We start from the raw sequence: 24,394 nt of genomic DNA, 5'->3' as shown, positions 1-24,394 counted from the left end.
CTTTGGGTTTGTGGGTGGTTGTTTTTTCGTATAGTCAATGTTACCTTACGGAACTGTCGTGTGTCATTTTGTTAATTTTTGTTTAAGTGTTCACTTTATACGTTAAATAAAGAAGATGAGCACTCAACACGCTGCGCCTTGGTCTGTCCCTTTCGACCCATGTGACAACCTCATGCTTCACCTCCCATTCACTGAACCTTCTTCCAGCCAGGACAATGGCAACAATAGACGAAACAAAATATACACAAAGCAAATGTTTTATTTCATAATTATCAGCTAGATATGTGAATCGTAATAATCTAGCTAGTTAAACAGGCAAAAATGGCCTTATACGAATGTTATGCAAGGTACAGTAGATGTACAATGTTCATGGGTAACTACCAATTCTTCGTGGGTAGCTAGCTAGCTAGTTAGCCCTATTGACCTATGGATTTACCCATTCACTGAACCTTCTTCCAGCCAGGACAATTGCAACAATAGATGAAACAAGATATACACAAAGCAACTGTTTAACTTCATAACTATCATCTATATGTTAATCGTAATAACCAGACAGTTTAACAGGCAAAGTGAACTAAAACGATTTTTTTGCACGATAGATGTCAATTCTTCGTGGCTATCTGGCTAGCTAACAGTAATAACTAGTCATTTAGTCCTATTGACATATTATGGGCTTGCAATCTAGGGTACGTAGGCAGGTAAACATGCCAAAACTAACACAGCATGTATTTATTAACGTATCAAGATAAAATATTTTAATCAAGCAACATATGAGATGTATAGGCAACATTTCATTCCGAAGTTGGAGTGTATTAACTCTCGCTTCAGCTCAAATAATGGCAGCCATTGATTTCAAGAACTTTTGCATTGCTCTTAATTGGTTGCGTCATATTTCTTTGCATACTTTCCATTGAAGCTTGCATCGATGCATGCTTTGTAATATTTACAAACGGAGTACGCATTCGAGAAGTGCCCTCCGTGCTCCGTTTTGCATACTTGGATTTGGACTTAGACGCTGAGCCTCCTGTGCTCCAATATGTGTGCTCAGAGCATGGTAGTATGCATTTTGAGAAACACCAAATGTAATAATCTATCATTTATGTTCTTAACTCTGGGCAACATGGGCCTGGGAGGCTCACAGGGATATTGGTATCCACTGTAATGCTACCAATTACACATTGTTCAATTCAATACAATTGCATTCCCCAAAAAATGATAATTTTTTTACAGAAATGCACTGCAATTTAAGCTTTAAACTCTCGGCCTCATGGCACAAAATGGTCAAATTGAAGGATAATAGCTTTAAAGCAGGGGCGAAAATCTGATATCAACTTTGGAGGGGACAATTACATGAAATTTTCTCAAGAGCAATTCCTGAGGGGGACACCAAAAGTAGTGCTGTAACACATAGCCTACATTGTAATATGGTAAATGTATATTGAGGAACGCAAGAAATAAGGTGTTTGCCGTACCCCTAACTACCGGTACCCAAAACTACACAACTAATCACAACAGCAATACCATTGCCTTTAACAAATCTTAGTTCAGTCACCAGTTTAAGTTGAGAGTGGGGGTATCCATGGCATTTTCCAATTATGTTCCTATTTTACAAGTCAAAAAAATTTAGAACCTTTCATAATGTTGCCAAACAAAGACTCAACAAACTTACCTGAGACTCCCTGTCTCTGCCAGTCTGTCCCTGCATATCTGTCCCCAACTCTGCTGTCTGTGTGCCATCTGTTGCCTGCTCTGCCTAATGACATCATTGTGAAACATTTCCATTAGAATTTCATTTCTTTCTTATGAACATTTTATCAACTAGTCTTTGAGATATTAGGCTACTAGGGTTCTTACTTTGCGTTTTGGTGTACTGAAAAATACTCTGATGTCCGTCTTTTTAATTTTTCTGCCATTTTTCTACCTGGCTGGCTGGCTGGCTACACACACACACACACAGTGTGTAGGTTATTTACAGTAGGAGATGGGCTTCTATCATCTTATCTTCTATCATTCTATTTGGGCTTCGATCTAAAAGGTAGCTAGCAAATGTGAAACGGATTGCAGTGACAAGAGTTGACAGCTGTATGAGTTCACCATTTACACAACATATGCTGCAACCTTTTGTAATTTTAATAGTTTGTTTCATATTGGCTGGCTTCCAACAATAGCTGAATTTGCAAAGCTAGCGAGCACCAATTTCGTTTCAGTGGTGATTGCTATAATCTTTGCTACCCGGGTTAAATAAAGGTGAAATAAAATAAATAAATAAAAGTTCCCTTGCGACAATTTAGCTTTTGCAAGGAGACCATTAAATATATTTAAGACAATGGTAGAAGAGAGTGTAGTTCTGTTCAGTTTGGACTTCAGTTTATCGCTAACCTTATCACAGGGACTTTGAAGCACTAATTTACATCATCTGCATGCTGATCTTGGAATAAATTGATGATAGCAAAGATTCCATCTTTGACGATGCTACATAAATGGAATAGGTACTAGCTAGCTTAGTAGTTAGTATTTGCACGCTAGCTCTGCATTATTCAGCTAGTGTGTGTGTGAACCCTGCCAACATAAAACAAAACATTGCATTGGCGCGATTGACTGGATTAACCTCCCGTCAGTTACGTGCATTGAGTGCCTTTCAGACAGTAGATACGACCCCTCTGTTACCTTGCCAACTAAGGAACTGGCAGTGGATCAAACCATTGTGAGGCAAAGGGTGGGGGGGTCGCAATCTTTTGAAACTTAAAAACGCGCTATTAAGTGTCTATAATCAGCACAATTGCTTTCATTGCATATTATTAATATTATTTAAATTACATAGTTATGTTTACAGTGATATATTGGGGGGGACAAATCATATTTTTCCCAGGATGGGGGGGTCGTGTCCCCCCCGTCCCCCCCGGGATTTACGCCCCTGCTTTAAAGCTGCAACAACAGAAAAACTCTATGCCCAATGACAACATTTTGAGAATGCAGAAGCTTGACAATGGCAAAAATGTATCTCCGATGCCAAAACAAGTGGGCCTTTAAAATGTTCCAAGTCTTGGTTCGTACAGTCCAAATACTGCCGAAGTCATAGTAAAACTATTTACTAAACCTCGAAGCCATAAGACTGCTAAAAAGTTGGTTAAATAGTTAACCAAAAAGCTACCCGGACTATCTGAATTGATCCTTTTTTTTAACTCATCACATACTGTATGCTGCTGCTACTGTTTATTATCTATCATGTTGCCTAGTCACTTTATTCCTACACTGAACAAAAATATAAATGAAACATGAGTTACAGTTCATATAAGGAAATGTGTCAATTGAAATAAATTCATTAGGCCCTAATCTATGGATTGCACATGACTCGGAATACAGGTACTGCATGCATCTGTTGGTCACAGATACCTTAAAAAAAAACTAGAGTCAATTGACGCACCTGTGCGTCAATCTAAGTAACATAATGAAAAAAATCCCCATCAAATACTGTCAGTTAAAGCTAAAGATGGGCTGCATCTCAATCTACCACATCTGCCTTCAGCAATTCTGTCCCTACTCTCACACCATGCATGCTACAGAACTCAGGTGTCTTTGAATATGTATGAATACTTAGCTGCAATGGTCATCTGCCATCTTGGCCTCGATAAATTGCAATAAGCAATCACCACAGCTTACTGTAGAACTAAGACTATAGTGTCCTAATGAGCCACATACGATGCAAACTTAGTGCAAACGTATGTAGAGAGCAAGAGAGAGAGAAAGAGTCATTTAGCATCCCCAGCAGGTTGTGAGAGTGGCATACACTGCCACCTGTTCATTATTTTCAACAAGCCTGGGATTCTGATTAGTTTTCTTGGCATGGACTCTCCCACCCAAGTCAGTTTGTTCTACCTCACATGCAGTTTCAAAACACCCTTCAGGCCAATTTAGAACCAGAATATCTCACAGTAAGCTATTCGAGAGGTGGAATCCCGTGCAGAGAAAAGTAATTGACTTTGGACCAAAGGTTTCTAATTGATGTTTTTCCCTGAAAAAATATTCACACCCCTTGACTTTTTCCATATTTTATTGTGTTACAGCCTGAATTTTAAATCAATTAAATTGAGATTGTTTGTCACTGGCCTGAACACAATACCCCATAATGTGTAAGTGGAATTATGTTTTTCATAATTGTTTTGAACAAATTGATATTGCAAGCCTAAATACGTTCAAGAGAATAAATGTGCTTAACAAGTCACATTATAAGTTGCATGGACTCCCTCTGTGCAATAATATTGTTTAACATTCTTTTTTAATAACTACCTCATCTCTGTACCACAGACATATAATTATCTGTAAGGTCCCTCAGTTGAGCAATGAATTTCAAACAGATTCAACCACAAAAACCAGGGAGGTTTTCCAATGCTTCACAAAGAAGGTCCCCTACTGGTACAGTAAAAGGGTAAAAAAAAAAGGAGACAATGAATATCCCTTTGAGCATGATGAATTTCAGGGATTTCACAATGATGCCAATGGGGACCTTAAAACAGTTACAGAGTTGAATTAATGGCTGTGATAGGAGAAAACTGAGGATGAATCAACAACATTGTAGTTACTCCACAATACTAACCTAATTGATAGAATGAAAAGAAGGCATCCTGTTTGCAACAAGGCACTAAAGTAATACAACAAAAGTTGAGGCAAAGCAATTTACTTTTTGTCCTTAATACGGCCGTTATGTTTGAGGCAAATCCAATACAACACATTAGTGAGTACCACTCTCCATATTTTCAAGCATAGTGGTGGCTGCATCATGTTATGGGTATGCTTGTAATCGTTAAGGACTGGGGAGTTTTTCAGGATAAAAAAGAAACAGAACGGGGCTAAGCACAGGCAAATTCCTAGATGAAAACCTGGTTCAGTCTGCTTTCCACCAGACACTGGGAGATGACTTCACCTTTCAGCAGGAGTTGCTTACCAAGAAGAAAGTGGATGTTTCTGAGTGGCCGAGTTACAGATTGAACTTAAATCTACTTGAAAATCTATGGCAAGACCTGAAAATGGTTGTATAGCAACGATCAACAACCAATTTGACAGAGTTTAAAGAATTTTGAAAAGAGTAATGGGAATATTTTGCACAATCCTGGTGAGAAAAGCTCTTAGAAACTTACCCAGAAAGACTCACAGCTGTAATTGCTGCCAAAGGTGCTTCCACAAAGAATTGACCTGGGGGTGTGAATACTTATGTAAAATAGACATTTCTGTATTACATTTTCTATAAAATCTAGAAACAGGTTTTCACTTTGTCATTACGAGGTATTGTACGTAGATGGGTGAGAAAAAACAAACAATTGAATACATTTTGAATGCAGGCTATAACAACAAAACGTGGAATAAGTCAAGGGGTATGAATATTTTCTGAAGGCACTGTACGTCCAGATATTTCGACAGAACAAACACACCTTGAATCAATAACAAGACGTCTAATGAATAGCTTATAGTTCAGCTCAATTTAATTGACAAAGTCAACACAATGCTGATAGAAATACTGGAACAACTTTCACAATCAGATAGCCTACAAAAAGCACACACACACACACACACACACACACACACACACACACACACACACACACACACACACACACACACACACTTAGAGAGAGAGAGAGAACTGAGGCCATCTCAGAAGTAGCTGACTTAAGCCTGCCTCTGCAGAAAAGACCTGGATGAGTCCCCCCAATGTGACGGTGTTACATTGATTCCGGCCCCCCAGTTGACTGACAGCTCCCTTCAGCCAGAGGCTAATGCTCCTTCAGCTTCTGTCGACCGTGGGGAGAAATTACGCCCCATCCCAGCAGCCCCCGCTGAGGAGGTACAAGCTACCGTATGAGGCATCAAGGTCACGCCACTGACTTCTGCCTTAACGCGCTTCACCTGCAGTCCACTGAGCTGCCTCCCCCTCAGCGAGACCATCCCAGCACTATGACCTTCCACTAACTGACCTGACAACCTGCCAGAAGAAGGGCATACTAGTGTCCTGTAACATAACGTGATGTTGAATAAACCAAGAGACTGTGTGAACAGTGACGTTATGTAGAGAGGCCCCAGTGTGCATTAAGGGGATTCTGGGTCGTGGATCACTCCCTGGGTCGTTTGATACACAAGGTATAGCAGATTGTTGACTAGAGAGAAATTCCAGGTCATGTATGGCAATAAGACTAATAGGCGTGTTTACTCTATGCAGGTAACCTTCCTGGTTAAATAAAGGACAAATAGTGGAGAACTGTATTTGACGCATTGAGACCATTACAAAATAAGCATGTTGAACGAAAGACATGAGACACTTCGCTACTTCACTGATGCCAATGAACATTCTTGTCCATGCACTTCATTAACTTCAAGTCCTTGTTCTTCTTCATTGTCGATTCAATAAAGCAATTCCTGACTTGTGATGCTCGCCACAGAATGTGGAGTGAGACAGAAAATTCACCTTCAATAAAATCCCTTCCATCAGTGTCTCCACTCCATCCAGTTTCACTGACAGCAACAGCTCAGGATGATGCCCAGACCAGCCAGTTTCCATAAAGGCCCTGTCTGTCTCTGAGTAGGCTACTTCTTCATCATCAATAGTAAAAATACATGCTTGTCTTGGCAGAGTGAGTGATGTGCAGCTGAGTCGGGCTCTGGGTTGGCTGCCTAGTCTCTCTCTCTCTCTCTCTCCATTATTCCGGGCAGCAGGCAGAGACTCACTCTGTCTATGACTGAATCAAAAGGAATCGTTTAATTATTATTTGGAGGATAATAATCAGAAACGAGAAACGTCCAGCGGCCCGTAGGAGAAGAATGGAGCCATCTGACGAACGCTGCTGTGTTGGACAATAAATCCAATAAAATAAAGGCCAGAAAAAGGAAAAACTTTTGGCGGGGGCATTAAACGACTTGAGCAAGCTAGCAGAAGATTTCCCTGTGATACAGTACTGTAAACTATTTCACATAATTGTTTACAATCTGACTATACAGCAAATTGAGGGGGTCGAGACAAAAATATAATCTGAAGCAATTACCTCAGCCTGGGAATCATAGGGAGGAAATTGGAGAATATGGGAAGAAAATTAGATAAGCAGCGATTAGAGCCATTAATAGACAGGATCCCAAACTGGACTATAGGAAGCATAGCAGTTATGCATCTTCTTTAGCCACTCTTGTCAGTCCCTCAGTCCCTCCACCAGTCAATCCAGAAGAAACTAGTTTAGTGCCCAGTCTCAGGTCAGCGAGTTTCCATTTAGCAGCTAGCTTAGCGCCCGGTCTCAGGTCAGCACGTTTCCTTTAAGCAGCTAGCTTAGCGCCCAATCTCAGGTCAGTGCCTTTCCTTTTAGCAGCTAGCTTAGAGCCCAGTCTCAGTTCAGCGCTTTTCCTTTTAGCAGCTAGCTTAGCGCCCAATCTCAGGTCAGAGCGGTTCCTTTTAGCAGCTAGCTTAGCGCCCAGTCTCAGTTCAGCGCTTTTCATTTTAGCAGCTAGCTTAGCACCCGGTCTCAGGTCAGCGCATTTCCTTTTAGCAGCTATCTTAGCACCCGGCATCAGGTCAGCACGTTTCCATTTAGCAGCTAGCTTCTCAAAAGTGATAAGAGCTAAATATGTCTTTACAATGTACTTACAGTACCAGTCAAAAGTTTAGATACACCTACTCATTCAAGGGTTTTTCTTTATTTTTACTATTTTCTACATTGTAGAATAATAGTGAAGACATCAAAACTATGAAAAAAGACATCACGTAGCAACCAAAAAAGTGTTAAACAAATCAAAATAGATTTTAGATTTGTTTTCAAAGTAACCACCCATTAGCCTTGATGACAGCTTTGCACACTCTTGGCATTCTCTCAACCAGATTCTTAAGGAATGCTTTTCCAACAGTCTTGAAGGAGTTCCCACATATGCTGAGCACTTGTTGGCTGCTTTTCATTCACTCTGCAGTCCAAATCATCCCAAACCATCTCAATTGGGTTGGGGTCAGGTGATTGTGAAGGCCAGGTCATCTGATGCAGCACTCCATCACTCTCCTTCTTGGTCAAATAGCCCTTACACAGCCTAGAGGTGTGTTTGGGGTCATTGTCCTGTTGAAAAACAAATGATAGTCCCTCTAAGCGCAAACCTGATGGGATGGCTATCGCTGCAGAATGCTGTGGTAGCCATGCTGGTTAAATGTGTTTTTGAATTCTAAATAAATCACTGAGTGTCACCAGCAAAGCACCCCCACACCATCACACCTCCTCCTCCATGCTTCATGGTGGTAACCACACATGCGGAGATCATCCATTCACGTACTCTGCGTCTCACAAAGACATGGCGGTTGGAACCAAAAATCTCAAATTTGGACTCCACCAATCTAATGTGCATTGCTAATGTTTCTTGGCCCAAGCAAGTCTCTTCTTAGTATTGGTGTCCTTTAGTAGTGGTTTCTTTGCAGCAATTTGACCATGAATGCTTGATTCATGCAGTCTCCTCTGAACAGTTGATGTTTAGATGTGTCTGTTACTTGAACTCTGTAAAGCATTTATTTGGGCTGCAATCTGAGGTGCAGTTAACTGTAATGAACTTATCCTCCGCAGCAGAGTTAACTCTGGGTCTTCCTTTCCTCTGGTGGTCCTCATGAGAGCCAGTTTCATCATAGCGCTTGATGGGTTTTGCGACTGCACTTGAAGGAACTTTTTGAAATAAAGAAATGTTCTTGAAATTTTCCGGATTGACTGACCTTCATGTTTTAAAGTAATGATGGACTGTCGTTTTTCTTTGCTCTTAAGCTGTTCATGCCATAATATTGACTAGCCAAATAGGGCTATCTTCTGTATACCACCACTACCTTGTAACAACTGATTGGCTCAAAGGCATTAAGAAAATAAATTCCACAAATTAACTTTTAACAAGGCACCCATGTTAATTGAAATACTACCTCATGTAGCTGGTTGAGAGAATGCCAAGAGTGTGCAAAGCTGTCATCAAGGCAAAGGTTGGCTACTTTGAAGAATCTCAAATATAAAATCTATTTTGATTTGTTTAACACTTTTTTGGTTGCTACATGATTCCATATGTGTTATTTCATAGTTTTGATGTCTTCACTATTATTCTACAATATAGAAAATAGTAAAAATAAAGAAAAATCCTTGAATGAGTAGGTGTGTCCAAACTTTTGACTGGTACTGTACTTCAACAATCCTTCACAAGTAACTACCCACATGATTTTGAAGGACAAGAAGTCTGAGGTTTTGTTCTACTTTTTTGTGTTGTTTGTCCTCCTCCATTCTATACGTCAAAGCCTTGGCTGAGCAAACATAAATGTTAGATTGGAGAGGGCATTCAAGCTTCTGCCACTTTCAAGGTGAGAGTCTTCTCTTTACAGATGCTTTATCACTGTCTTCAAAGCACTTGTTCCTAACAGTTGCTGTTGTTTCTTTCTTTCTTGTTCCTTTCTTTCTTTAATGAATGCACACCCATTCCCACCCACCCACCCACACACACACTCACACACTCACACACACACAGAGTGAGCCTTACCAGAAGTTGACAAGGAAAGGATGCTCGAGGTTCCGCATGATCTGCATCTCCTTGAAAACATTGCGGACCTCGTTCCGTTCCACACACTTCAGTTTGTTCATATACTTCATGGCATACATTTTCTTTGTGTCCTTCTTCTGCACAATGCACACCTAGAGAGAAACAGACAATAGCTCTGCATACATCCTGCTATCAACTGAGTTTACTGAATGGGTTTCTTACTGATCATTGCATTGTGGTTTTACTTAGATGTAAACACAAGCTGTAAGAAAGTGCTTTGATAGAATGTGAAAGTATTCTACTGCATCTGTGGCTCCTATTGTCAAGACAACTAAGAACTGATTATTTCAAGTGGAGGTTGGACTCAGCAATTTACCAAAACAGACTTACCTTCCCGAAACTTCCTTTCCCGATAGCCCTTAGGATCTGGAAGTGGTCAAAATTGACTGGGGAAAGAAGAGGAGCATCTCTTTATTTTCATATTCGCAGGCAAACAGCATACAATTTCATACAATCACAATCTTGTTGTAGTACATAGAGCATGCACGAGAAAATCTAAATGGCACTAGACACAATTGACATTCAGCGTCCTTTTTAACATGTGTGATGCAGTGTTATTATCTCAAATGGAAAAGGCTCTAAATGTGAAGTCATTTTGGCTGGGTAAGTTGTTTCATTCAGTTCATTACAGTTCATTACTATCAGATGTAGACAGACTGCTCCCGTGATACAAAATGAACTTGCGGAGAGAAATAAAAGGTTGTTTACATTATAGCCCAGAAGATGACATTTTTTAAAATGTTGCACGTTTTTCTCTGAAACAAAATACACATTTCATCTGACTTTCAGCACTTTCCTGCTCTGTGTCTTCCATCTCTTCTCAGCACACATACACTGACTACACTCCCAGTCAAAAGTGTCATGCCCATTGGGGGCACAGGGGTACGTGCCCCCTCAGATTTATCCTGTTTTAAAAATATATACTTTATATACTTTATATATATATATATATATATATATATATATATATATATATATATATTATATATATATATATATATATATATTGTTTTAATGGGGGATTTTTTTCTTTTAAATTTGTTGATGTTTTTCTTACATTTTACATTTTACATTTTAGTCATTTAGCAGACGCTCTTATCCAGAGCGACTTACAGTAGTGAATGCATACATTTCATACAATTTTTCTTTAATACTGCTAGTCAACTAGCAATTTTATGAAGTTGGCCCAGATAGGTTCCCAATCTCCCACCTCATAACTATCTGCAAAAAAGCCATTTCAGGTTATCAATGAAGTTAGAGTAGCTAGCTTGTCTAACTATCTTAGCTGGCATGCCTGCTGGCAAGCAATAACTAAATGTACTGACGATTTTTGGGGTGCAGGACGCACCTGCTCCCAGTCCCAATTTAACCTGAACCAGTAATCGGTCTAATCTCAAAAAACATTTATATTCAATTGGAACCAGTTGTGGCCTGTCTTCACAGCCATGGCAATCGAAACAGAGGGTTATCCCTCTTTCTATCTGCCATCTCACAGGGTGACGTGCAGCTGCCTCTCTCTCTCTCTCTCTCTCTCTCCTCTCTCTCTCTCTCTCTCTCTCTCTCTCTCTCTCTCTCTCTCTCTCTCTCTCTCGCCCCAGTCATGTGTCCTGGCCGGTGTACCCCCGCCGAGCAGCGACACCTCACATTCCCTCCGAGCGGATGGATTGGATGTGACAGTTAATGATATGCTCTGTTAGTCATGTATCAGTGGCACTTCACCTCTCCGATATTTGTGTTTCACTGTTCACTACAGGCTGAGCCTAACTCTGGTTCTGATGGGGTTTTAGGGAAGGACAGCTGTGGTTTGACTGCGAGGAGAGCAGAGCAGCGGGTGCACAGAGACAGAGGCTGCTGTGCCGGTTACTTACTCTTTCTCTATCTATCTGTATCTCTCAGTCTATCTCTCTGTCTGTCTCCCCTCCCCCCTCTCTCTGATGTTCACAGAGGCAGGAAGCTCTAGCGGAGCCCCATATACACTAGTACGCAGCCATGACTGAGTAAGTCATGCGGTTGCTGTGGCGACTGAAACAGTACCCACGGGTCCCAGTCAGCCGGAGCGTGAATAAAGCATGCTCACCAGACAGGCGTGCCCATTAAGAGAAGTGGAAGCCCCAGGGGACAGACAGACAGACAGGCAGACATTGATGGGGGACAGGTCACAGCTTTAGCATGATTGTCAACAGAACAAAGTCACAGAACAAAGAACACTTAATTCCCAATCCCATTCTTAATAGACTTATAAAGCACTCAGTCCTGTTGATGTACTAAATCTCTCTCTATGGATCTCTATCTGTCATTTTTCCTGTTATTTCTCTGGCCAACACCAATCCCAGGTGCCCAGGCAGTAAATTCAGGGCATTGGAAAATTGAACACTCAGCTGCAATGTCAAAGCCATAACAACAATGTCAAGGAGCACTCCAGTTATTTTGAACTCCCAAGTACAATTCCAAGTCACACATGACTTTTATTTCTGAGGTGATGACTTTGTCCATAATGGGTAACTAATGGGATCGATGGCAGAAGCTCATATTTAAGGAAATAACAAATGTTGAAAGAAATGTATGACGATTATTCTGGCAACGGCTTAAAAGAATACTACCTGGCTGGAGTCACAGCAAACAATGTCCATAGTGTACACTCTAGAAAAGATAATGCACAATTGTACAGATATACAGTTGAAGTCAGAAGTTTACATACACCTTAGCCAAATACATTTAAACTCAGTTTTTCACAATTCCTGACATTTAATCATAGTAACAATTCCCTGTCTTAGGTCAGTTAGGATCACCACTTTATTTTAAGAATGTGAAATGTCAGAATAATAGTAGAGAGAATGATTTATTTCAGCTTTTATTTCTTTCATCACATTACCAGTGGGTCAGAAGTTTACATACACTCAATTAGTATTTGGTAGCAATGTCTTTAAATTGTTTAACTTGGGTCAAACGTTTCGGGTAAACTTCCACAAGCTTCCCACACTAAGTTGGGTGAATTTTGGCCCATTCCTCCTGACAGAGCTGGTGTAACTGAGTCAGGTTTATAGACCTCCTTGCTCGTGCACACTTTTTCAGTTCTGCCCACACATTTTCTATAGGATTGAGGTCAGGGCTTTGTGGTGGCAACTCCAATACCTTGACTTTGTTGTCCTTAAGCCATTTTGCCACAACTTTGGAAGTATGCTTGGGGTCATTGTCCATTTGGAAGACCCATTTGCGACCAAGCTTTTACTTCCTGACTGATGTCTTGAGATGTTGCTTCAATATATCCACAATATTTTCCTGCCTCGTGATGCCATCTATTTTGTGAAGTGCACCAGTCCCTCCTGCAGCAAAGCACCCCCACAACATGATGCTGCCACCCCCGAGCTTCACGGTTGTGATGGTGTTCTTCGGCTTGCAAGCCTCCCCCTTTTTCCTCCAAACATAACGATGGTCATTATGGCCAAACGGTTCTGTTTTTGTTTCATCAGACCAGAGGACATTTCTCCAAAAAGTACGATCTTTGTCCCCGTGTGCTGTTGCAAACCGTAGTCTGGCTTTTTTATGGCGGTTTTAGAGCAGTGGCTTCTTCCTTGCTGAGCGGCCTTTCAGGGTATGTCGATATAGGACTCGTTTTACTGTGGGAATAGATACTTTTGTACCTGTATCCTCCACCATCTTCACAAGGTCCTTTGCTGTTGTTCTGGGATTGATTTGCACTTTTCTCACCAAAGTACGTTCATCTCTAGGAGACAGAATGCGTCTCCTTCCTGAGCGGTATGACGGCTGCGTGGTCCCATGGTGTTTATACTTGCGTACTACTGTTTGTACAAATGAACGTGGTACCTTCAGGCATTTGGACATTGCTCCCAAGGATGAACCAGACTTGTGTAGGTCTACAATTTTTTTCTGAGGTCTTGGCTGATTTCTTTTCATTTTCACATTTTGTCAAGCAAAGAGGCACTGAGTTTGAAGGTAGGCCTTGAAATACATCCACAGGTGTATCAGAAGCTTCTAAAGCCATGACATCATTTTCTGGAATTTTCCAAGCTGTTTAAAGGCACAGTCAACTTAGTGTATGTAAACTTCTGACCCACTGGAATTGTGATACAGTGAATTATAAGTGAAATAATCTGTCTGTAAACAATTTTTGGAAAAATTACTTGTGTCATTGTAACGGCTGTCGTCGCAAGAAAACCAAGATGTTGTGGATTCATTATAAATATTTAATAAAATGAACCACTATAAACAAAACATCAAACAGCAACGAAAGCTAACAGTCCTGTCTGGTCAAAAACGAACGAGACAGAAAACAATCCCCCACAAAACCCAAAGGAAAAACCTGCTCCTATTGTGTGACTCCCAATCAACAACAACGAACTTCAGCTGTGCCTGATTGGGAGTCACACACGGCCCAAAACAAAGAAATACAAAAAACCTAGAAAAAGAACATAGAACGCCCACCCAATGTAACACCCTGGCCTAACCAAAATAAAGAACAAAAAAAACCTCTCTATGGCCAGGGCGTTACAGTCATGCACAAAGTAGATGTCCTAACCGACTTGCCAAAACTATAGTTTGTTAAAAAACGAGTTTTAATGACTCCAACCTAAGTGTATGTAAACTTCTGCCTTAAACTGTAAATGTATATATAGGTACAGGTATGTTATCTTTCATGTATGTGTGTTTTTCTCTGAAAAGGAGACCATTCACTCTGTCTGTCACAGCTGACCTACCAATAAATAATCCTTTGCTAATGCTTTGTCACCTTCAATATGATACAGCTAAACATTTGCATAACACGTTAGCCTACATCCACTGATGTTCTCTATAAACTGTTACAGTAACTGTATTCTAGTGAGTGAAGAAGGTTAGCTGTAGAAACCTTAGATCATCACTTATTGGCTTCCAAAATGTAAAACACCCTCAGATGACAGATGATTCATTATGCAATATAAAGAAAAACATAATGCCTTTAATTAAAAGGGAACCCAGTGACAGCCCTTGAATTGCTGATGTTCTCTTAACTCTGTCGACTTGTTGGGGTTTTGCCAAAGTGAGTGAATTCAAACTAGAGGATTTGTCACATTCAAAGATGTTGAATTCCACTTAGCTAGTATATACTGTAAGCCCAACATAGTGCACAATTACACATAGAACGCTTTTTATAGGAATTATATGATCTCTATGACACAATGTCTCCATACCTGAATGATAACTACCATTACACTTTTCAGAAACACATAGCTACCTTATGAGACTTTAAGAAATCTGTTAGTAACCGTGGCTTTACTGATGCTTACATTTCTATTCATGTACTGCATCTTCTTCATCTGTTTGTTCAATCTATCGTCTTCATTTTTGATACAGAGTCTACTGGAGTACACTCAGAGAAGACAAATCCAAAAGGAGAAATGTCCAATAATCCCCATTGCCCACTTTAAAACAGGCTCGATCATTACTCACCCTCCTCTGTGTCATCGGTGACGGAAGCCTTGTTGGATTGTCCCAGCCCCATGTCTGTTCCTGTAGTCCCCAGCCAGGCAGGCCCCTCTCAGCTCAGTATGGAATAGCTGTCCCACAGCCAGGGAGACATAGCCTGGAGCCTGGGCTGGACCAACCTATCTAGATCCACCAGTTGGGTTGATTGGAACTTGGCCTGTACTCTTCTCTGTACTCTATGGTTCCACACCCAGGGGTGTGGATCTATCTCTGACCCCCCTCAACAGGAAACCAAACTATATAAGAGAAGAACACACAAACATGACACAATGCGTCAAAATCAAGAAGGGAGGGGGCTGAGTGGTTGAGCCAACACATTACGGTAATGCTCTACTTGTGTTGGTAGGAGATTGTCGAGAGATGCTCTTTACGATTGTGAACTTGCCAAATTCCTTTCGAAGGAGTATATCCAGCAAACCAAAATTGGTTCTGTGAACGTTCCCAGAACATTCGTTAGGCTGCAACAAATGTTCTCCTAACACAAAAACTGTCCAGTCGTGCTGATGATTATAGAATATTTGTATAAAACATTTGCCTGATTTTGCAAGAATGTTCCTATGAAACATTTAATCTGTTCTTTAAAGGTCCCCAGAATGTTTCATTATATTGTGGGAACAGTCTGGTGAGAACATTGGGGTGACATCACAAAATATATGTTAACAACAACAACAAAAAACCATGTTCAGTTGTGCAGATGATTCTTCAATGTTTATTTTAGGCTGCAAAAAACATTCACAAAAAAACATTTACCTGTGGTTACAAAAACATTCCCAGAAAACATTTTGTGTGTTCCCAAAACACAAAAAACTGTCCAGTTGTGCTGACATTCAGATAATGTTTGTATCAGGGTGCACAAATGATTCCTTTGATGTTGCAAGAATGTTGACAGAACAGCCTTTCTGAGATCTTTAAAGTATCCCAGAACATTTAATTAGGTTGTGGGAACAGTGTGTGTACATTACAAGAGATAGGATCCAAAACCACAAATGTACTCAGTTGTGATGACATTCATACAATGTTTAAGTCAGGTTGCACAGGACATTCCTATAATGTTGTAAGAATGTTGGTAGAACTTCTGGTTCCCAGGACATTTCAGAAGCCCTTTCCTGCAGTTAAATTACCTAGTGGCCTCAAATTACCTAGTGGCATTATTACAGTGTTTTTTATAATTTCATAATTAATAAACATTACTTCAAAAACCAACTGAAAATCTGGTGTTTCTATGTTAAACAGTTTCGTTATATTTCAGTCTTCTGTAATGTACAGTATCAGTCAAAAGTTTCGACACACCTACCCATTCAAGTGTTTTTCTTTATTTGTACTATTTTCTACATTGTAGAATATTAGTGAACACATCAAAACTATGAAATAACACATACAGAATCATGTAGTAACCAAAAAAGAGTTAAACAAATAAAAATATATTTTAGATTTTAGATTCTTCAAAGTAGCCACCCATTGTCTAGATGACAGCTTTGCACACTCTTGGCATTCTCTCAACCAGCTTAACCTGGAATGCTTTTCCAACAGCCTTGAAGGAGTTCCCATATATGCTGACCACCTGTTGGCTTCTTTTCATTCACTCTGCAGTCCAACTCATCCCAAACCATCTCAATTTGGTTGAGGTCGGGAGATTGTGGAGGCCAGGTCATCTGATGCAGCACTCCATCACACTACTTCTTGGTCAAATAGCCATTACACTGCCTGGAGGTGTGTTGGGTCATTGTCCTGTTGAAAAACAAATGATAGTCCCAATAAGCGCAAACCAGATGGGATGGCGTATTGCTGCAGAATGCTGTGGTAGCCATGCTGGTTAAGTGTGGCTTGAATTCTGCTTTACGGTGGGAATCACCAATGTGGAGATCACATTGACATGGCGGTTGGAAACTAAAATCTCACATTTGGACTCATCAGACCAAAAGGACGAGATTTCCACCGGTCTAATGTCCATTGCTCATGTTTCTTTGTCCAAGCATGTCTCTTCTTCTTATTGGTGTCCTTTAGTAGTGGTTTGCAGCAATTCGATCATGAAGGCTTGATTTACGCAGTCTCCTCTGAACAGTTGATGTTGAGATGTGTCTGTTACTTGAACTCTGTGAAGCATTTATTTGAGCTGCAATTTCTGAGGCTGGTAACTTTAATGAACTTCTGGGTCTTCCTTTCATGTGGCGGTCCTCATTAGAGCCAGTTTCATCATAGCGCTTGAAAGTTATTGCGACTGCATTTGAATAAACTTTCAAAGTTCTTGACATTTTCCGGATAGACTGACCTTTATGTCTTAAAGTAATGATAGACTGTCATTTCTCTTTGCATATTTCAGCTATTCTTGCCATAGTATGGACTTGGTCTTATACCAAATAGGGCTATTTTCTGTATACCACGCCTACCATGTCACAACACAACTGATTGGCTCAAACACATTAAGGAAAGAAATTCCACAAATTAACTTTTAACTCCATGATGCTGGCCTTCTAGGCAGAGTTGCAAAGACAAGCCATATCTCAGACTGGCCAATAAACATAAAAGATTAAGATGGGTAAAAGAACACAGACACTGGACAGAGGAACTCTGCCTAGAAGGCCAGCATCCCAGAGGCATCTGTTTCTCAAACTAGACACTCTAATGTACTTGTCCTCCAAATCAGTTGTGCACTGGGGCCTCCCACTCCTCTTTCTATTTTGGTTAGGGCCAGTTTGTGCTGTTCTGTGAAGGGAGTAGTACACAGTGTTGTATGAGATCTTCAGTTTCTTGGCAATTTCTCACAAGGAATAGCTTTCATTTCTCAGAACAAGAATAGACTGACGAGTTTCCGAAGAAAGTGCTTTGTTTCTGGCCATTTTGAGCCTGTAATCGAACCCACAAATGCTGATACTCCAGATACTCAACTAGTCTAAAGAAGGCCAGTTTTATTGCTTCTTTAATCAGTACAACAGTTTTCAGCTGTGCTAACATAATTACAAAAGGGTTTTCTAATGATCAATTAGCCTTTTAAAAGTATAAACTTGGATTAGCTAACACAACGTGCCATTGGAACACAGGAGTGATGGTTGCTGATAATGGGCCTCTGTACACCTATGTAGATATTCCATTAAAAATCAGCCGTTTCCAGCTACAATAGTCATTTACAACATTAACAACGTCTACACTGTATTTCTGATCAATTTGATGTTATTTTAATGGACAAAAAAAAGTGCTTTTCTTTTAAAAATAAGAACATTTCTAAGTGACCCCAAACTTTTGAATTTTAGTGTATATTGTACAGTAGTAGGTGATATAGAGACACATGGCATTTTAATTTCATTCATTAGACATTTTAACAGCCTTTAATCATACAGTACAAACACAACCCTATTTTTCTACACTTTACATGTTGACAATCTGGGTCACGCCCTGACCTGAGAGAGCCGTTTTTCTCTGTTTGGTTAGGTCAGGGTGTGATATGGGGTGGGCATTCTATGTCATATATTTCTTTGTGTTTGGCCGAATATGGTTCCTAATCAGAGGCAGCTGTCTATCGTTGTTTCTGATTGGGAATCATACTTAGGCAGCCCTTTTTCCCACCTTCAGTTGTGGGATCTTGTTTTTGTACAGCTCAGTGAAAGCCTGCAGAACATAACGGTCGTTTTGCTTTTCGTTATTTTGTTTAGTGTTCTGAGTTAAATAAAAGTAAACATGAGCACTTACCACGCTGCACCTTGGTCTCCTCCTTACGACGATCGTTACAATCTGCACATTATTTCAGTCATAGGACATTTTAACAGCATGTAATCATACGAATCAAATCCAATGTTATTTGTCACAGGTGACAGTGAAATGCTTACTTACGGGTCCTTTTACAACAATGCAGAGTTAAAGATAAAGAAAAAAAACAAAATAGAAATATGAACTAGTGACACGAGGAATAAATACACAGACAATAATGAGTAACAATAAGAAGTCAAATGGCATAGCTATTACCTACAGGGGGTACCAGTACCGAGTCGCTGTGCAAGAGTACAAGGTTATTGAGGTAGCTATGAAGATATAAGTAGGGGTAAAGTGACGTACATGGTGAGTGTGAAAGTGTGTGTGTGGCATCAGTATGCATGTTATGTGTTAATGTTATGTGTGTGTGGGCGTATGTGTATGTGTGTTGGGGTGTCAGGGTAAGTATGTGTGAGTGTGTGTGCATAAATTCAGTGCAAGAGAGTTAGTGCAACAAAGGGTCAATGCAGGTAGTCCGGGTCGCCATTTGATTAGCTATTTAGCAGTCTCGTTTAGCAGTCTCATGGCTTGGGGTTAGAAGCTGTTCAGGGTCCTGTTGGTTCCAGACTGGGTGCACTGGTAATGCTTGCCGTGCGGTAACAGAGAGAACCGTCTATGGTTTGGGTGGCTGAAATCTTTGACCCATTTTTGGGGCTTTTTCTGATACCACCTGGTATAGAGGTCCTGGAAGGCAGGGAGCTCGGCCCCAGTGATGTACTGGGCCGTACTCACCATCTTCTGTCGCGCATTCTTTGAATGTTTTTGGGATGTTATCATCCCAATGTTAGATAAAACCCTAACTAGAACCTAACAGGAATCTTAGCTAATGTTATGGGAATGTTCCAGGTTTACTGGATAGGCTACTTTCATACTAGCATTTGCTGAGTCCCCAACAACCGGGTTAACAATGGGTGGATTTGATTATGCTGAGCCGCGGGGCACCGGTCTATGGCGCGTGACTTGAATGGGCAGAAGCAGTGAGGGAAGAGCACCCTTCTCAAATGGAACAGTAATCTGCACCGCTCGGACATGCTGTCAACAAGGCAGCATGGTGCATCATCCAGAAACATACATCTCTTTTCCATAAAATACATGTTAGAATTTTCTAACTAGTTTTCATTTGGAAGGCAGATACAGTATTTTTATCAAAGGTAATCACTTTTGAATGTGAAAACACAGAATCTTGATCCCGTGCCCTTTGAGCTGCTGGCTCATGCCCAGGAGGCAGTCCGGTTCTAAAACGAATGCACTCAACTTTCACCTGGTGTTTCGCCTACTTGGGTGTACGGACCAGATTAATCAAATCCCCTCAAGGCGACAGACAATCCATCGTAACTCCTCCTCCATATTTACTGGATTAGTTGAACATTACAGAAGAGAAGCTCTCCCGACAGTTTTTTTTTCTTCTTGTCAAGACTAGTATGGAGGGGATCTAGTTTCAGGAGTTTCTTTTACGCCTGCTCCATTAGGTTACTTTCATACTAACCCTAAGGATATTGATAACTCGAAAACTGGCTGACATATCAGGCAATCTAAATACATTCTCTGAAATACTTAATTATTTGAGTAGTACACTGATTCTTGTTTGAGTATGAGGATAAAATAGAATAGTTTCAGTAGGTTTTTTTTGTTGCAGTGTTGGAAGTAGTTTCATGAAATTCTTCTAATTTTGCCATGTGACGGAGAGAAGAATTTGCCTTCTCAAAGGTAATATCCTGCAATTCTACAGATGTCACCATGAGTTGGTTTAGAAACCTTTGCAGTGTAAAGCTAATTTCCTGCAATTCTACACATTTTGCCATGTTCATATACTATCTGAGTGAGAGTGACAAAAAGAGTTATGGGAGCCCTATTATGGTCAGGGCCCCTGGGCACATGCCCTGCATGTCTACTCAGTAATTTGGTGAGGATTATTTGAGTGACTGTCATTGACTGACATAACTATTGGAAAACTGTTGATTCACTACAAAATTTCGAAATTATTCTACTTTTCTAACTCTTAACAGAGTAATCTGCATATAGGTGTAACGGAGTTAAGAACGTGCCGTAAACTCACTCTACAGCTAGCTTAAAATGTCGCAGATATAGCCATCCAATTGGTACCTTTTAGGTGGGTCAACCCATTGGAAAGTTTTCAAGGAGGGCCTGTGACCCAGATCGACAGTTGGACTCAACAGTCGGGGTAGCTCGCTGTGTAGCGAGTGTAGAAGGGGTGAGTGTAACGGAGATAAGAACGTGCCGTAAGCTCACTCCACAGCTAACTTGAAATGTCGATGGTAGAGCCATCCAATTGGTGGCTCAACTCGTTGGACCGTTGTCAAAGAGGGCAGTTACCTGTGTTGCGAAGTAGATGATCACTGGTGTGAGTCCAATATGGGGCAGTCAGACAGTGGAGGAAGCAAAGCTGTTAGCAGCATACTGACCCCCGTTACATACAGTGCGTTCGGAAAGTATTAAGATCCCTTGACTTTTTCCACATTTTGTTACGTTACAGCCTTATTCTAAAATGGATTACATGTATTTTTTTCCCCACAGCAATCTACACACAATACCCCCACAATGACAAAGCGAAAACAGGTTTTAGTATTCATACCCTTCGATATGAGACTCTAAATTGAGCTCAGGTGCCTCCTGTTTCCATGAATCATCTTTGAGATGTTTCTACAAGTTGATTAGAGTCCACCTGTGGTAAATTCAATTGATTGGACATGATTTGAAAAGGCACACACCTGTCTATATAAGGTCCCACAGTTGACAGTGCATGTCAGAGCAAAAACCAAGCCATGAGGTCGAAGGAACTGTCCGTAGAGCCCAGAGACAGGATTGTGTCGAGGCAAAGATCTGGGGAAGGGTACCAAATTAATTCTGCAGCATTAAAGGTCCACAAGAACACAGTGGCCTCCGTCATTCTTAAATGGAAGACGTTTGGAACCACCAAGACTCTTCCTAGAGCTGGCCACCCAGACAAACTGAGCAATAGGGGGAGAAGGGCCTTGGTCAGGTAGGTGACCAACAACCCGATGGTCACTCTGACAGAGATTCAGAGTTCCTCTGTGGAGATGGGAGAACCTTCCAGAAGGACAACCATTTCTGCAGCACTCCACCAATCAGGCCTTTATGGTAGAGTGGCCAGACGGAAGCCACTCCTCAGTAAAATACACATGACAGCCCGCATGGAGTTTGCCAAAAGGCACCTAAAGAACCTCAGACCATGAGAAACAAGATTCTCTGGTCTGATGAAACCAAGATTGAACTCTTTGGCCTGGATGCCAAGCGTCATGTCTGCAGGAAACCTGACACCATTCCTACGGTAAAGCATGGTGGTGGTAGCATCATGCTGACAGGATGTTTTTCAGCAGTAGAGACTGGGAGACTAGTCAGGATTGAGGCAAAGATTAACGGTGAAAAGTACATTGAGGTCCTTGATGTGTGTAAATGTGTGTAAATTGAAAAAGAAAAAATATATATTTAATCAATTTTAGAATAAGTCAAGGGGTCTGAATACTTTTCCGAATGCACTGTCCACTCCCCAGAATCAAATGCAGTCACTAGATAATAGTAATAGATTAAAGGTGGGAAAAAAGTATTGGTCCAAATTTTCCTATAAAGTCCCCCAAACTGTAGACCTATACAATAAATATATAGACATTTGTCTAAATTACTTCCATAAAATTGTACTTTATTATGTTTAATAAAACACAATTTTCCAACACCATGCTAGGGTGGCTAATGCTACAATACTTCCCGATGTTTTAGCATTTGTGGCACAAAGCCTATTCAAGTCATGAGACCAATATAATGTTTAAATTATCTAAGTGATTTTATTGAGCTTCACAATCAATTTTAGATACTTCGGATGATTTGGACATGCATGCAAAAAATGCTAATATCGGTCCCATGATTTGAATGGTATTTGTGCCACAAATGCTAAAAGGTTAGCATGTGTTAACAGTGCCAGGAAAATAAAAAAATGGATTGCTGTCATACCTTGTCCATAGAGTGCTTACAGGGTAAGTAAACCAACATGTCATTTTGTAATTTGGATGAACTATCCCTTTAATTTCAGTCGGATGTATGATTCCCATGTATGACACAGCCTGCGTGGCATGGGTATTCAAAAAAACACTGCACTCCATTATAACGGAATGTAACATGAATGTAATATTTTAATTTGCGTGTTAACCTAGTGGTAGCTATAAACAAAGTTAAAAAGAAATCAGATTTTGCTGTCAATTTTGTATGCATTTTCTGGTATCCTTGATAAGGTCACCCTAGTGAATCTAAATAAAATATTAAAAACTACTTGAACGCTAAAGTACATAGAAATCGCATTGCTGACTTAGAGCCATACGGGAGGCATTCCGCTTAGAATCCCGTGACAGAATAGAAAGCATGCACTGAATAGAAAGTAGCCTAGGCATTCAAGCAGACACCATCATAACCTACCTTTAAATGCCGCGGGGTTTTTAGATAAATAACATATCCAGTAAAAAAAAAATGTAAGGTAGCCTATTTGAAGAGAAGAGGACAGTTCACGGCATCACTTGCTTGTTAGGACGACGCATCCATACACCTGCCCCGACTCACAAGAAGGAATGTCTGGGGTGAGTGATAAGGGAAGGGATGCGCAGATTGATCGTAAAACAAAATAATAAAAATAAAAGTGCGATTAGTGTTCTCGTATTTTCTATACTGTTCGGGCAAAATTATTGTTGCTACTGAGGATACAATTGTATCATGAAGCAAAACAGGAAACTGCTACATTGTTGCACGAGATCAGCAGACTGCAGAATAATACAGACCTCCACACTTCACACACCGGTATCTCTACTGGACTATAATTAGGATACTTGGCGTTACGCTGTATAGAACTCCCTCCTCGTGCATCTCGCAAAGCTCACCTCATCATATGGAATGTTGCCTTGCCTACTCACCATCGCCTTATGATTTTTATGAGGCGATTTATTCCCAGGTATTTATTTTCAGCAACTATATGTTCGGAATGCCGTCGGGGGTACGCCAAATAAAAATGTGATTCACATTTTTAAAAATGTATAAAAAAATAAATAAATTCTTCACACTTTCAAACGGTCCATTTATATTTTCCAACGGGGCTATAGATTTGGGTGAGATTTTTTTCTCGCCTGAGTAGCCTCGTTTCACTGCCAAAAATAAAATTAAACCATCTAGTGTTCAGCGAAATAACAACACAATGTCAAATACAGAGAGTAACATTAACCGTTACTCTCTCGCGGGAATTCCACTAACGGGCTGTATGTAGCCAAACGTAGGTGCTACTCATTCTTTTTGCTCGAAAATGGATAAATGGTAAAAAAAGTAAGGCCTGTGTCCAAAGAGACACATACCAGCTCTACTGGTAGTACTGCTACTACCAGCAGTACTACACCTGCACCTGTCGATGACACAAGTTGTTCTGCTTCCATGAGCACATCCAATGCTAGCATCAGTAATTCTACATTTGGTGTTAGTCCAGCTAGCATGGACACTGACAGTTGTGAATCTGATGCAGCTGAAGAGCTACTGCCCACTTACCTGGGAAAGCACCGAACAACAGACAGGGACGGTGGACCAT

At 40.6% G+C, this 24,394-nt stretch overlaps 1 protein-coding gene across 2 annotated transcripts in view; it reads right to left on the bottom strand.

Moving 5' to 3' along the window:
• LOC106567512 (serine/threonine-protein kinase 32A) overlaps positions 1-23,970 on the bottom strand; it is a 74,198-nt gene extending 50,228 nt beyond the window's left edge. Inside the window, exons 1-4 of one of the 2 annotated variants that reach the window (XM_014136828.3) lie at positions 23,248-23,970; positions 15,022-15,293; positions 9,907-9,962; positions 9,517-9,668 (exon numbers count right to left, since the gene is read on the bottom strand). In XM_014136828.3, the coding sequence (XP_013992303.3) occupies positions 9,517-9,668; positions 9,907-9,962; positions 15,022-15,073 (260 nt within the window). In that variant the 5' untranslated portion in view covers positions 15,074-15,293; positions 23,248-23,970. The remainder of the gene's footprint in view (positions 1-9,516; positions 9,669-9,906; positions 9,963-15,021; positions 15,294-23,247) is intronic. The other variant, XM_082960235.1, reaches the window with a different exon arrangement.
• Between the last annotated feature and the right edge of the window lie 424 nt (positions 23,971-24,394).

Source organism: Salmo salar, chromosome 13, assembly GCF_965601325.2.
Source record: "Salmo salar chromosome 13, fSalSal1, whole genome shotgun sequence".
NCBI lineage: Eukaryota > Metazoa > Chordata > Actinopteri > Salmoniformes > Salmonidae > Salmo > Salmo salar.
This window is presented reverse-complemented; position numbering and strand designations above follow the sequence as displayed.